This window comes from Nomascus leucogenys, chromosome 9 (genome assembly GCF_006542625.1).
Source record: "Nomascus leucogenys isolate Asia chromosome 9, Asia_NLE_v1, whole genome shotgun sequence".
Lineage (NCBI taxonomy): Eukaryota > Metazoa > Chordata > Mammalia > Primates > Hylobatidae > Nomascus > Nomascus leucogenys.
The window spans coordinates 34,401,778-34,417,755 of NC_044389.1; the positions used below are offsets into that span (position 1 = coordinate 34,401,778).

At 40.0% G+C, this 15,978-nt stretch overlaps 1 protein-coding gene across 2 annotated transcripts in view; it reads left to right on the forward strand.

The window, feature by feature from the left end:
- Positions 1-15,978, forward strand: part of ZFYVE9 (zinc finger FYVE-type containing 9) — a 202,904-nt gene that overhangs the window by 142,539 nt on the left and 44,387 nt on the right. For both annotated transcript variants that reach the window (XM_003264425.4, XM_030818798.1), the window contains 3 exons: positions 4,472-4,696; positions 6,882-6,964; positions 14,886-14,990. In XM_003264425.4, the coding sequence (XP_003264473.4) occupies positions 4,472-4,696; positions 6,882-6,964; positions 14,886-14,990 (413 nt within the window). The remainder of the gene's footprint in view (positions 1-4,471; positions 4,697-6,881; positions 6,965-14,885; positions 14,991-15,978) is intronic.

Consider the following 15,978-nt stretch of genomic DNA (forward strand, 5'->3'; position numbering starts at 1 on the left):
CTGTCTCAAAAAAAAAAAAAAGAAAAAGAAATATTAGTATTTCTTGAAATGAATGAACCATTTGCTTGGAAATGGTTCCACTTGAGTTGATGTGAGGATTAATATGCTTTGAAACAAAAGGAAGCTATTGTCACATAGATATTTAAGTTATATTTGAATTGAATTTAAAGATGGCTGGTTACTTGTAAGCATTTGAAAAAGCAGTTTAAATTCCAAATTAAAGATGGAAAATTGTAAATTACTGTATCTGTACATTTTTTGAAAGGCTGTGTGACATACAAAGACTAGGAGATTGAAAGATCTGCTTTCTGCTTTCTAGGTTTTACTTTGCCACTTATTTATCTCATGTCTTTTCAGAGTCACTTCACCTCTACCTCTAAGCTTCAGTTTCTTTGTTTGTTGAATAAAACCCCAAATTTCAGGGAAATGGTACCGTTCTGCTTACCTACTAGCACTGATCTGATGATTACCTCATTAATGTTCTGTAAAATTACTTTATAAACCATTGATATAAAGCATTTAACACCTTTGACAGGTCACTTAAACTCAGAAGCAAGATTTGATATCTAGTTATATGGGTTCTTCACTAGTATTGGAGTATATATAAAATTAGTTCTGTGGATTCATTGCATTGAATGCAGTCATCGAGAAGTACCTATATAAATTAGTACATAACAGACTTTATGAGTTCAAGAGCCTCAGATTAGGTCTTCAGACGAAAGTCTTTCTTTCTTTGTCAAATTCTTATACCCACTGTTTTATTTTTGCCAATATCTATACCTGTGCAGTGTTACTTGTTTGTAGATGAGATGGTATGTGATAGTCTAAATCAGTTATTATTGGTAATCTACATTTTTTAAAGTGATTAATATTTAAAGGATAAAACATACATTTTATAATGAGAGGGGACTTCGTGAAGAATCTGTGATTGGGATGAAGAGAGTGTTAAATGGAAGAGGCGGAAAGGAAATCAATATCTGTGGAAAATAACTACCAATAGATTCCAGGCTCTAATAGGGAAATCGCAAAGGAATAATGAGTGAATGCCTTGAGTACTAAGCCAACATATTTTTCACCTCTAAGCTATATTTACTAGGACAATCTTTGTGAAATATAAACATTACGCTGTGTCTTAGTCTATTTTTGCTGCTATAATGGAATACCACAGACTGAATAATATGTAATGAACAGAAATGTATTTCCTATAGTTCTCATGGCTGCAAAGTCCAAGATTGAGGGGTAGGCATCTGGTGAGGACCTTTTTGCTGCATCATCCCGTGGCAGAAGGGCAAATGGGGTGGGGAAGAGAGAGAAAGAATGTGCATGTGCATGAGGGCATGTGCACAAGGGAGGCCAAACTTGTTCTTTCATAACAAACCCACTCCCAGGATAACAGCATTAATCCAGTCACCTCTCATGAGGCCTTGCCTCCCAGCACCAAGTTTCCAACACATGCTTTTTGAGGGATATATTCAAACCATAGCATGCCGTTGATAGAGTTAGAGGAATGCTGTCATGCACCCTACATTGTGGCGGGAAAGCATCTCTATTTAATTCTCTATTCTCTTCCTTATTCACCAAAGCTAGATAAAGAGATGAAAAAAAAATTTTTTCTCTTTGACAAATTATCTGTTGAATTTTGTACGAAGTGTCTCTTACATTGTATCCTAGAATTCCAGGATCTAGAGAGGTGGTAAAGAGGCAATGGTGAATTTGGGGATCTTATCTCCCTAAAGTTCCTGACACTCTATCCCTGATCCTGCAGTGGCTGCCAGAAAAAATTTAAATTTATCTAAATCTTACTCTAAAATCATTGAAAGTCCCCCCAAAGATCGTATATTTGGCTGATCAATATATGTATATTTGCATTAGAATAATAATAGTTATAATTTTTTGAGAATACAATGTTGCTGGTCCTGTTAGGCATTTTATAGATTTCCTTTCATTTATTCTTTATAACACATCTGGAATTTAATATAGTTTCTCCTCCCATTTAACGTGGACATTGATGCTCAGAGAAGTAACTTGCCCCAGATCCCACAATAGTGAATGATCAAACTAGCATTCAAACCTATATCTCTGGGACTCCAAAATCTGCAATTTATTTTTCAAAATGCCATACTGCTACATTGATACGACAATTGTTTTGTTTTTATAGATCTGGCCTAGCAGCTTAATTGTGCATCCAGACCTGGGTAATCCTGGAGCAAAAGTACTACCCCTAAATTCCTGAATGTACTACCTTAAATGTAAAATGTAAATGATAATGTTTAGGTGAACATGACTTCAGCCACAAAGCTTCCCTGAGTTTAATGGGGAGGTATTCCCTTCACTTGTGGCTCCTACTGTCAGGATACCTATCCGCTAAAATCAAGGATGCAAAGACCCATAACCATTATAAGAATAAACTCTAGTTTTCAAGAAAAGTAAGCATTAATTTCTCTGATGGAGATTGCTTCATTTGGTGTTATTGCTTTCAAAGGTATCAAAGGAAGCTCTTATGTGGCTAGTGAACACATTTGTTGTTCCATCATTGAGCAGCTCTTGTCAGAAAGTCCTTTAGCAATTCTAAACTGAGGAAAATGTCTCCTTAATGAAGGGTTGATATGTTTGTTACTGTTTCATTCACAAAAGTATTTTGAATTATAAAATGCCTTGGCCAGGCGTGGTGGCTCACACCTGTAATCCCAACACTTTGGGAGGCCAAGGCGGGTGGATTACTTGAGGTCAGGAGTTCAAGACCAGCCTGGCCAATATGGTGAAACCACATCTGTACTAAAAATACAAAAATTAGCCAGGCGTGGTGGTGGGTGCCTGTAGTCCCAGCTACTTGGGAAGGTGAGGCAGGAGAATTGTTTGAACCCGGGAAGGAGAGGTTGCACCGAGCTGAGATTGCACCACTGCAATCCAAGGTGGGTGACAGAGCGAGACTGTCTCAAAAAAAAAAAAAAAAAAAAAAAAAACCTGCTTAATGTGAATTTAGATAAGCCCTAAATTATAGAGCTATGTTTCATATTTGTCTCAAAAAATTATGAACAATAAATCCTGTCCAAGCACGGTGGCTCACGCCTGTAATTCCAGCACTTTGGGAGGCCAAGGCAGATGGATCATTTGAAGTCAGGAATTTGAGACCAGCCTGGCCAACATGGTGAAACCCTGTTTCTACTAAAAATACGAAAAAAATTAGCTGAGCGTGGTGGCGCATATTTGTAATTGTAGCTATTCAGGAGGTTGAGGTGAGAGGATTGCTTGAACCTGGGAGGCAGATGCTGCATTGAGCCAAGATCACACCACTGCACTCCAGCCTGGGTGACAGAGCAAGACTCCATCTCAAAAAAAAAAAAAAAAAAAAAACTTGTCTGTGGTACCATCTTCATAAATCCTCATCTTCCCTTAAGGTCTTATAACTGTACTTATTACCATAATTCATTATGTTCATGAGTTGACTTTGTTCGCCCAGTGAAATTATAAGCTTGGTGACAGCAGCTTCCTAATCTGAACATTTTTTTTTTTTTTTTTGAGACGGAGTCTCACTCTATCGCCTAGGCTGAAGCGCAGTGGCACAATCTTGGCTCACTGCAACCTCCGCCTCCCAGGTTCAAGCAATTCTCCTGCCTCAGCCTCCTGAGTAGCTGGGATTACAGACGCACACCACCACGCCTGGCTAATTTTTGTATTTTTAGTAGAGATGGTGTTTTACCATGTTGGTCAGGCTGGTCTCGAACTCCTGACCTTGTGATCCACCCACCTCGGCCTCCCAAAGTGCTGGGATTACAGGTGTGAGCCACTGCACCCAGCCTTGAACATTTCTTTATGACCTTCGAGGTGATAGTTCTTGAGACCTCTAAAGCAATTCATACAGTAAAGCTGTACAATGTAACCAAGGAAGGCATCAATATTTTTGGCTTTTACTGAGACAAACTTCAACAGTGTGATAATATAACTTAGTTTATGCTCATTAGAAGCCCTGATAAAATTGGAAACCAAATTTTCACTTAATAAATGCCATTTATTTAAAAATCAGCTTTTTAAATGTAAGTCTTTCATAGTGAAAGATTGGGAATTACTGTTTGGTAGTGTCCATCCAGCCCAGAGTTGCATAATGTTTATTAAAAATATGATTAATTGGCCAGGCGTGGTGGCTCATGCCTGTAATTCCAGCACTTTGGGAGGCTGAGGTGGGTGGATCATGAGGTCAGGAGATGGAGACCATCCTGGCTAACACAGTGAAACCCCGTCTCTACTAAAAATACAAAAAAATTAGCCGGGCGTGGTGGCGGGCACCTGTAGTCCCAGCTACTCAGGAGGCTGAGGCAGGAGAATGGGGTGAACACGGGTGGCAGAGCTTGCAGTGAGCCAAGATTGCGTCACTGCACTCCAGCCTGGGCGACAGCCAGACTCCGTCTCAAAAAAAAGAAAAAATATGATAATTTATTGATACAAAGTAACTAATAAACTTTTTTGTTTTTAGGGAATGTGGTGAGCAACTTGGGACATTCCTTCTTCAGTCAAAGTTTCCTTGGCAGTAAAGAACATGGTGGATTCTTATATGTGACATCTACCTACCAGTCACTGCAAGACCTAGTACTCCCAACCCCACCTTACTTGTTTGGGATTCTTATCCAGAAATGGGAAACTCCTTGGGCTAAAGTATTTCCTATCCGTCTGATGTTGAGACTTGGAGCTGAATATCGACGTAAGTAGTAAAAACACGTTTTTCAAGGCATGAATACTAAATAATGCCTGAAATATTCAGAGCCCTCTGTTTGGTGATATAATTCAGCAGAAATAGTCTTTTGAAATAGCTAAACTAAATTTTGGCTACTGTCTGCGTATATTGGGCATAATGGGAAGCACTGAAAATAACGAATGAGGAAGTTGATGATGTATTACCTTGTAAACTTACTGCTTTTATAGTTTATTGATAAAAAACACGATCATCTTTAGAAAAATGAATTTGAACTTAAGTAACTTTATTTTTTATAGTATCTGTATATGATGAGCATATTCTTTGTCACTTGGTTGGAAAACAGTTATGATCAATTATATTTTACTTAACATACTGGAAGCTAGTGGAATGGAAACCACTCTCAGTTGGTAAGATATAGGCTACAGAAGAAGAGCTTCCTTGCCCATGGCTTTAGCAGTGCAACTAAGATGTGATTTTTAAAAAGACATTAATGGTTAAATGCAAGCTTTATTTTAAGTTTTATATCTCCATCTAATTAAAAGTGCCCTGTGCTAGGAATCAGACCACTTGAGTAAGATTCTCAACTCTGCCACTTATGAGCTCTGTAACTTTGGGCAAGTCACTCAAGTTCTCTGTGTTTCTTTTGTAAACTGGAAATGATAATGCTTGCCTTTTATTTTATATTGGATTGTTAACAGGATCAAATGAGAGAATAAATGAAACATTATTTTATAAACCATAAAACAGTTTATGTTCTCAGCAAGTCAACTTCATTCTTTCACCAATTATTTATTAATTCAATAAGAATTTAATAAAGGCCTCCCATATATCCTGAATCCTGGGAGTTCTGAAATAGCTAAGACGTGATTATAGGCTCTCGGGAACTTTTATAAGGAATACATACAGAAATCATGATTATAGTGGTATATTGTGTTAAAACCTGTGCTCAAAGTTAAGTTCATTGGGAGCTCCAAGACGGGCTCTAACTTGACCAGGAATGAAGGAGTAGTTGGACCTTCAGTTTTCTTGGACCAGAGTGCCTCTGGATTAACTCTGAAGGAGGCATATGAATCAGCTAAATGAATCAGGGAAAGAGAAGGATTGTGTGCAGAAGAAGCAACATGTGTATCTTCCTATTTTATACAGACATTTCAAACCATAAAGTTTAAGAGATGAGCCAGACTGTGATTTGCCTCTCCTAAGGAGGATCCTGGTTAGGAGGTATAGAAGAATGAACTCTTGGCTGAGTGCGGTGGCTTATAACCTCTAATTCCAGCACTTTTGAGAGGCGGCCAAGGCAGGCAGATCATTTGAGGTCAAGAGTTCAAGACCAGCCTGGCCAACATGGCGAATCCCATCTCTACTAAAAATACAAAAAAATTAGCTGGGTATGGTGGCGCATGCCTGTAATTCCAGCTACTGGAGAGGCTGAGGCAGGAGAATTGCTTGAACCCTCCTAAGGCAGGAGATCATACCACTGCACTCCAGCCTGGGTGACAGAGTGAGACTCTGTCTCAAAAAAAAGAAAAGAGTGAACTCTTGTTGGAAAAAAAAAAATGAACTCTTAAACTTATTGAGCACAGAAGAATCAGGAGATGTTTATTTCCTGGATCGTATCAATTCAGTTTGAAGAAGATTGCTCCCTAAGACCTTGTGGGGTTTTTTTGTTTGTTTCGTTTGTTTGTTTTGGAGACAGGGTCTCATTCTGTTACCAAGGCTGCAGTGCAGTGGCACGGTCATGTCTCACTGTAGCCTCTACCTCCTGGGCTCAAGCCATCCTTCTACCTCTCAGCCTCCCGAGTAGATGGGACTACAGGTGCATGCTACCACACCCAGCTAATTTTTTTGTTTGTTTTTTGTAGAGACAGGGTCTCCCTAGGTTGCACAGGCTGGTCTCAAACTCCTAGGCTCAGCCTCCCAAAGTGCTGGGATTACAAGCATGAGCCACTATGCCTGGCTATTGTGTGTCATTTTTGAAACATTTACATCAAAAGGCTTATTCTGGTTATCAGAAGACTTAATATGGCTCAGCATTTGTCTGCTACCATGCCAAATACTTTTTGAGCCCAAAATTTGGTATGTTCTAATGAGCCATTATAATTATATTTTGAAAATTGTATTGGTCATGAAATCTCTTTTACCAAAGTTTTATGTTGCCAAACTTAACTTTGATCATTTCTCATTTCCATAGTTTATCCATGCCCACTATTCAGTGTCAGATTTCGGAAGCCATTGTTTGGAGAGACGGGGCATACCATCATGAATCTTCTTGCGGTAAGTTGGGAATTTTTTTTCCTTTGTCCTTACTGGAGTTTATATGGGAGAAGGAAGAAAGCAATTTTATTATTTTCTTGGTAGCTGTGCCCAAGCTGGTTAAGGCAGGTAAAGATTTATGCTGAAGAAAAAAACAGTATATATATGTGTGTGTGTGTATATATATATACTGTATATATATACACACACACACATATATATACATATATACACATATATACATATATATTCATATGTATACACACACGTATACACATACACACACACACACACACACACACATATATATATACTCTTTTGCAAACATGAAGTGAAATGGTACAGGATTCCAGCACCTGATTATATACTTACTGTCTAACCTTGCAGAATTATTGTGAGGACTAGAAGTAATACATAAATAAAACACCTAGCATTCTGTCTTGTTTTTAAGACTGGCATTCTATGAGTTTCCCTTGTGTCTATATAGGTTATTATCCAAGCAAAGATTGGTCAGAGATTGTACCCAGATACCCCAAGCCAGTAAGGGTACTGCTCTCTGCTGATGGATCTGAATATGGACTGGAATTTAAACTTCATTGTTTTCCTTTCTTCTGGGCTCTCTCATGTCTCCTACACACGTGCACAGGTTCTGACTCTGTTGGCCAAGATCATTGGTTGGCTTGAGTCCACTAAGTTCTCTGCTGCATATATGCACAGACTAGGATTGATCCTGGATATTTGGACAGTTTATGAAGCTCCCTATGGTTGTCTCACCTCCCAGAACTTGCCCCAAACAGGTTTAGTGAACTCAAGCTAATCAAGCTACTGGGCCTCCCTTTTTAATAACCACTGAGATTACCACTTTGACAATGTTCCATAGCAAGTAAACTCCTTCAAGTAGCAAAGCTCATTTTTTTGTTTGTTTTGTTTTGTTTTGTTTTGTTTGAGACAGAGTCTCTATCGCCCAAGTTGGAATGCAGTGGTGCGATCTCAGCTCATTGCAACCTCTGCCTCCCAGCAATTCTCGTGCCTGAACCTCCCAAGCAGCTGTGACTATGGGAGCACACTACCACACCCAGCTAATTTTTGTATTTTTTGTAGAGAGAGCATTTTGCCATGTTGGCCAGACTGATCTCAAACTCCTGGCCTCAATGATTCACCTGCCTCAGCCTCCCAAACTGCTGGTATTACAGGCGTGAGCCACTGCTCCCGGCTGGAAAGCTCATCGTTTTTACAAACTACCTTGCCCTAGTTGAACTACCTAACTACCTAATGGGGCTAGGGGGCAGCCCCAGGCAAGAAGGTCACAGACTCAATTCAAAGTTCAGTAGTTTTCATGAAAAAACCCTTCTTTTTTTTTTTTTTTTTTTGAGACAGAGTCTCGCTCTGTTGTCCAGGCTGGAGTGCAGTGGCGCAGTCTTACTGCAACCTGTGCCTCCCAGGTTCAAGAGATTCTCCTGCTTCAGCCCTCAGAGCAGTTGGGATTACAGGCACCTGCCACCATACCCAGCTAATTTTTTGTATTTTTCATAGAGACAGGGTTTTACCATGTTGGCCAGGCTGGTCTCAAACTCCTGACCTCAGGTGATCTGCCCGCCTCAACCTCCCAAAGTGCTGGGATTACAGGCATGAGCCACCACGCCCAGCCAAAACGCTTCTTAATGTTATATGCCTTTGATCTAATTCTGGAGCACTGAAATGGTTCTTTTTAAACCACTTACACAGCTTTTCGGTTGCTTTTTGAGGAGTGGGTTTGGTGATTTCCTCCCTCTGTGATGCTTAAAAGCTGTAATTCCAGTTGTCTTTTTCTAATTTCTTTTTTAAAAAAAATTATTTTTGTTTTTGTTTATGTTTTTGTTTTGGGACAGAGTCTCGCACTGTCGCCTGGGCTGGAGTGCAGTGGCATGATCTTGGCTCACTGCAACCTCTGTCTCCTGGGTTCAAGCAATTCTTGTGCCTCAGCCTCCCCAGTAGCTGGAATTACAGGCACGAAACACCATGCCCAGCTAGTTTTTGTATTTTTAGTAGAGACGCATGTTGGCCAGGCTGGTCTCAAACTCATGACCTCGAGTGATCCACCCACCTCAGCCTCCCAAAGTGCCTTTTGCCTGTTTTTTAATTGGGTTGTCTTTTTGCTGCTAGGTTAAGTTTGTTATATATTCTGGATATTAACTCCTTTTCAGATGTATGGTTTGCAGATATTTCCTCCCATTTCTGTAGGTTGTGTCTTCACTCTGTTAATAGTTTCCTTTTCTGTGCAAAATCTTTTTATTTTGATGTAATTCCATTTGTCTATTTTTGCTTTTATTGCCTGTGCTTTTGGGATCTTACCTAAAAATTCCTTGCCTAGCCCAATATTGTGAAGCATTTGCCCTGTTTTCTTCTAATAGTTTCATAGTTTTGGGTTTAAATTTAAGTCTTTAATCGATTTTTAGTTGATTTTTGTATATGGGGAGAGGTGGGGGTCTAGTTTCATTCTTCTGCATATGGATATATCCACTTTTCCAAGTACTATTTATTGAAGAGAGTCCTTTCCGCAGTGTGTGTTCTTGGCACCTTTGTCGAAAATTAGTTGGCTGTAGGTGTGCAAATTCATTTCTAGGCCTTCTATTCTGTACTGTTGGAGTATGTGTTTGTTTTGGCCACTACTATGCTGTTTTGGTTACTATAGTTTTGTAGTATACTTGGCCAGGTAGTGTGATATCTTTAGCTTTGTTCTTTTTGCTCAGGACTGCTTTGGCCATTTGAGGCCTTTTGTGGTTTTTTAAGAATTTTAAGGTTTTGTTTTTTTTTTTTTTTTCTGTTTCTGTGAAGAATATCATTGGTATTTTGATAGAGATTGCATTAAATCCGTAGATTGCTTTGGGTAGTATGGCCATTTTCACAGTATTAATTCTTCTAATCCATGAACATGGAATCAGTTTCCTTTGTCAATGTTTTATAGATTTCATCGTAAAGATCTTTTACCTCTTAACTAAGTGTATTCCTAGGTATCTTATTTTTTTATAGCTACTGTAAATGGAATTGTTTTATTTATTTTTATTAGCATATAGAAACACTACTGATTTTACATGCTGATTTTGTATCCTACAACTTTACTGAATTTATTAGCTCTAACAGGTTTTTGGTGGCATCTTTAGGGTTTTCTATGTATAAGGTCATGTCATTTGCAAACAAGCACAATTTGACTTGCTCCTTTCCAGTTTGGATGCCTTTTATTTCCTTCTCTTGCCTAGTTGCTCTGGCTAGGACTGTGTTGAATAGAAAGGATTAAAATGGGCATCCGTGTCTTGTTCTTGATCTTTGAGGAAAAGATTTCCACTGTTCCCATTCAATATGATGTTAGCTGTGGGTTTGTCACATATGGCCTTTATTGTGCTGGGCTGCTTGTCCGGCTGGGCACAGCAGGCCAGCCAGCTGTGTGTTGGTTTCTCCACTGTACAGGTCTGCCTGTTCCCTGGGGCAGGGAGGTGCCATGTGAGTTCAGTGCCAGGGCTTCCTCATTCTGTTGGGCCTAGGCTCTCAGCAGCTGGATGGTGGTGATGCAGCTACATGTGTGTGTTATAGACTGACAGTGGGGCTTCAGAGATGGAGAGATGCAGTGGCAGTTGGCCCCCAGGCAGGATGAACTCTAGCAGTGGGTCCAGTTTCAAGACGGCACCATGCTATGACTGGAAATGGGGGCTGTATGACGTGGGCTCCAACTCTGGAGCAGTGTAGTCCTGTGAACTGCAGGCAATTACAAACTGGATTCAGGGTTTGTGGGGACTGCGGGACTGTCCTGTAGCAAGGTATGCAGGAGGCTGCAGTGGTCATGGGGACCATGGGTCACCAGCTGACCCTTTCCCCATTAGAAGTAGTCCTTCCTGACTCCAGGACATTCCTTGCAGGGAGGCAGTGCGGCAGAGGCAGACTGCTTCGCTCCCATCTCTGTGGTGCTATCCGGGGCATCTGGTGCTCCACAGGAATTTCAGCACTCCCCTGGTGCTCTCCAGCATACTTCCACAGCCACTCCAGTTGAAATATAGTTTGTTTAGGGGGCGCAGTGGCTCACGCCTGTAATCCCAGCACTTTGGGAGGCCGAGGCGGGTGGATCACAAGGTCAGGAGTTCAAGACCAGCCTGGCCAAGATGGTGAAACCTCATCTCTACTAAAAATACAAAAAAATTAGCCAGGCTTGGTGGTGGGCACCTGTAATCCCAGCCACTCAGGAGGCTGAGGCAGAGAATTGCTTGAACCTGGGAGGTGGAGGTTGCAGTGAGCCAAGATCGTGCCACTGCACTCCAGCCTGGGTGACAGAGCAAGACTCGTCTCAAAAATATATATATATATATATATAGTTTGTTTATTGTTGTTTTGGTCCCTTTTGTTGAGTAGAGGGGAGCAAGAGCCAGACAACTCCAGTCAACCATCTTGCTGATGTCACTGTCTTTTAGAGAGAACAATAAGAAAAAAAAAATCTTGGCTGGCCGCGGCGGCTCATGCCTGTAATCCCAGCACTTTGGGAGGCCAAGGCGGGCGGATCACAACGTCAGGAGTTTGAGACCAGCCTGGCTGATATGGTGAAACCCCGTCTGTACTAAAGCTACCAAAATTAGCTGTGCATGGTGGCACGCGCCTGTAAATGCCAGCTACTCAGGAGGCTGAGCCAGGAGAATCTTTTGAACCTGGGAGGCAGAGGTTGCAGTGAGCCAAGATTGCGCCACTGCATTCCAGCCTGGGCAACAGAGTGAAACTCAGTTTCAAAAAAAAAAAAAAAAGAAAAGAAAAAGAAAAAAAATCTTGTAGATTTACCCATCTAGTTGCCATTTCCAGTGTTTTTCATTCCTTTGTATAACTCTGTATTTTCATCTGGTGTCATTTTCCTTCTGCCAAAATGATTGCCTGTAATATTTCTTACAGTGTAGGTTTGCTACTGATGAATTCTTTTAGCTTTTGTGTTTCTAACAACGTCTTTATTTGATCTTCATATTTGGAAGATACTTTTGGTGGATGGAGAAGTCTAGGTTGAGTTTTGTTTTTTGGGTTTTTTTTTTCTGAGACAGAGTCTCACTCTTTCACCCAGGTTGTAGTGCAGTGGCACAATCTCGGCTCACTGCAACTTCCACCTCCCCGGCTCAAGCGATGCTCCCACCTCAGCCTCCCGAGTAGCTGGGATTACAGGCATGCACCACCATGCCCAGCTAATTTTTGTATTTTTAGTAGAGACAGGGTTTCACTATGTTGCCCAGGCTGGTCTTGAACTCCGGACCTCAAGGGATCCTCCTGTCCTGGCCTACCAAAGTGCTGGGATTACAGGTGTGAGCCACCACGCTCAGCCCGAGTTTTCTTTGAGTATTTTTAAGATGTTACTCCACTGTCTTCTGGTTTGCATTGTTTTCCCTCTCATCTTTGTTCCTCTCTACATAACAATTTTTTCTTTTCTTAATGTTGTTTTTCTTTTTCCATCTTTTTTTTTGGAAATAGGGTCTCACTCTGTTGCCCAGGCTGGAGTGTAGTGGCACAATCATGGCTCACTGCACCCTTGACCTGCAGGGCTCAGGTGATCCCCCCGACATTGGCCTACCAAGTAGCTGGGACTACAGGTACGTGCCACTACGCCCAGCTAATTTTGTTTATTTTTTATACAGACAAGGTCTCACAGTGTTTCTCAGACTGGTCTCCAACTCCTGGGCTCAAGCCATCCTTCCACCTCAGCCTCCCAAAGTATTGGGATTACATGCATGAGCCACTGTGCCTGACCTTCTCTGGCTAGTTTCAAAAGCTTTTTAAAATTACAAGTTTGAAGCAAATTGATTATAATGTGCCATAGTGTAGTTTTCATGTTTCCCGTACTTGGGGTTTATTGAGCTTTTTGAATCTATGAGTTTATAGTTTTCATCTGGTATTTTTTCTGTTCATCCCCTTCTCTCCCCGAAGGAGATTACTCCACTTACATATATATCAGGCTGCTTGAAATTGTTTCACGGCTTACTAATGTTCTTTTTATTTCTTTTTCATTCTTTTTTGTCTCTGTTTTCATTTAGGATGGGTTTTATTGCTGTGCTCTCAATTTCACTGATCTTTTATTTTGGTTTAAACTGCTGTTAATTCTATCAATCTTTTAAACAATCTCAAATACTGTGATTTTCATCTCTAGAAGTTATACTTGGGTCTTTTAAGATCTTTTATGTCTCTGCTTAACATTTTGTACATGTAGAATACAATATAACTATTGTAATGCCTTTAGTAATTCTAACATCTTGTATAAGTTCTGGCTCAGTTTCCATGGATTGATTTTTTTTCCTTTATTTTGAATCGTATTTTCCTGCTTTGAATGTTTGGTATTTTTTTATTGGTTGCCAGACATTCTGATTTTACCAGTTGGGTGCTGGTTATCAATATTCTTGAGTTTTTTTGCAAGTAATGAAGTCAAGTTACTTAGAAATACCCTCCATCTCACATCATATTCTACATTTCAGTAAATGGCAGTTCCAGTCTTCTAGTAACCCTGGTTATAAAATTTAGAATCATCTTTAACGTTTATCATTTGTTCACATTCCACATCCACGGTGGCAAATATTATCAGATTTTCCTTTAAAATATGTCTGGAAACAGGCTGGGCGCAGTGGCTCACACTTGTAATCCCAGCATTTTGGGAGGCCAAGGTGGGCGGATCACCTGAGGTCAGGAGTTTGAGACCAGCCTGGCCAACATGGCAAAACCCCGTCTCTACTAAAAATACAAAAATTATCTGGGCCTGGTGGTGCATTCCTGTAATCCCACCTACTTGGGAGGCTGAGGCAGGAGAATTGATTGAACCTGGGAGGCAGAGAATGCAGTGAGCCAAGATTGCGCCATTGCACTCCAGCCTGGGTAACAGAGTGAGACTCTGTCTCAGGAAAAAAAAAAAAAATCTAGATCTATATATCTAGAAACTGACAACTTCTCATCACTTTTTAAACTGTTGACATCCTGGCCAGATGCAGTGGCTCACGCCTGTAATTGTAGCATTTTGAGAGGCCGAGGCAGGTGGATCACCTGAGGTTGGGAGTTCAAGACCAGTCTGGCCAACGTGGTGAAACCTTGTCTCTACTAAAAATACAAAAATTAGCCAGGCATGGTGACGCACATATGTAATCCCAGCTACTTGGGAAGCTGAGGCATGAGAATCACTTGAACCCTGGAGGCGGAGGTTGTAGTGAGCCAAGATCACACCACTGCACTCCAGCTCGGGCAACAGAGTGAGACGCCATCTCAAAATAAATAAATAAACTGTTAACATCCTGGTCTAAGCTCTCACTATCTCCTACCTTGATTGTTTTTATTGTATTTATCTGATTTTCTGTTCTTCCTCCCTTACCACCTATTCATTACCAAGAAGTCAGATCTGTTAAAACAGGTCAAAAGCCTCCTAAAGGCAAAAGTCCTCGTGGTGACCTATAAGAACCTATGAAATCTAGCCATTTGCTATTACTTTGACCTTGAGTCTACCACTCTTGTTCATTTTGTTTCACCCATACTGGATAGATGGTGTGTTAGTGTGTATACGTTTCCTTACAGATAATCATTGAGTGCCTAAGATGTTCCAGGTGTTAAGGATATAGCAAGAACAAAACAACTGAGAGTTTATACTCTCTTGGAGCTTCAGAGGGAGGAGACAGATAGTTAACAAATAAATACAGAAAATGTTAAGTGGTGGTAAAGCAGGGTAAACATTCAAAAATATTTTTTAATGTTGTGTATAAGAGGTATATGATAATGTTTGGTTTACTTATAAGAGTTTAAAGACTAAAGAGCTAAAATACATACAGTGGGGCTTTCATTATACATTTCCTTATTATTTAAATAAATAGGATCTTTCAATATTGACATTTTTTCAATTTGTGTTAATTTTATTACTGTAAATTAAACCCTACCATTGATGAATTAATTTATTCTGCTTCAATCTGCTTTGGCCCAGGACTTCAGAAATTACCAGTATACCTTGCCAGTAGTTCAAGGTTTGGTGGTTGATATGGAAGTTCGGAAAACCAGCATCAAAATTCCCAGCAACAGATACAATGAGGTAAGATTTACCATGAAGGCGTATTTTTCATAGTTGAAAACATGAGTGAAGGTGAAAAATGCATGATTATGTATAAATTTTACTTATAATTAATTAACAATGAAATCAGTTCATAATATTGTATGGCTTAGTTCAGTTATGGGGAATTTCATTACAGAAAGACAAGATGTCAAATTTGTGACCTAGTTGTTCATTGGATGTGTCATTTTACCTTTTAATGTTATGATAATTAGTGTTAGATTTGCATTTTGATTAGGTCATGAAATTAGCCTTGTATCTGTAATATTAGTGGTGAGATTTTTAAAATATCCCCCCTCCTACTATAAATATTTATTTATTTATTTGTTTATTTTTTGAGATGGAGTCTCGCTGTGTCGCCCAGGCTTGAGTGCGATGGTGCGATCTCAGCTCACTGCAACCTCCACCTCCTGGGTTGAAGCAGTTCTTCTGCCTCGGCCTCCCGAGTAGCTGAGATTACAGGCACCCGCCACCATGGCCGGCTAATTTTTGGATTTTTAGTACAGACGGAGTTTCACCATGTTCACCAGGCCAGTCTTAAACTCCTGACCTCAAGTGATCCACCCGGCTCCGCCTTCCAAAGTGCTGGCATTATAGACGTGAGCCACTGCGCCCGGCCAAATATTTATTATTTTCAACTGTTCTTAGTATTTAAGCACAGCTTAGTGTAAGTCTCAAAATGGCTTTAAATAAGGTTCCAAAAGCAAATGATTCATTTTGAATTAAGCTACATTTTGTAACTAAAGTGAAATTGTACATACTATACACACATTTAACAGAATTATGTAAATATTCTTTGCCTATTTGCACGTGAAGTCTTTCATGAATTTAAATATTTTTTAAAATCAGTTCTAAAATGTCTAATGATAATTATTGGGCTTTTAAAGAGATTTTATTTTTAAACTTAGTTTGGTATAATAATGATTAAAATTTGTTGTTTTATTAGGGTGATAATTCCACTTCTTCCACT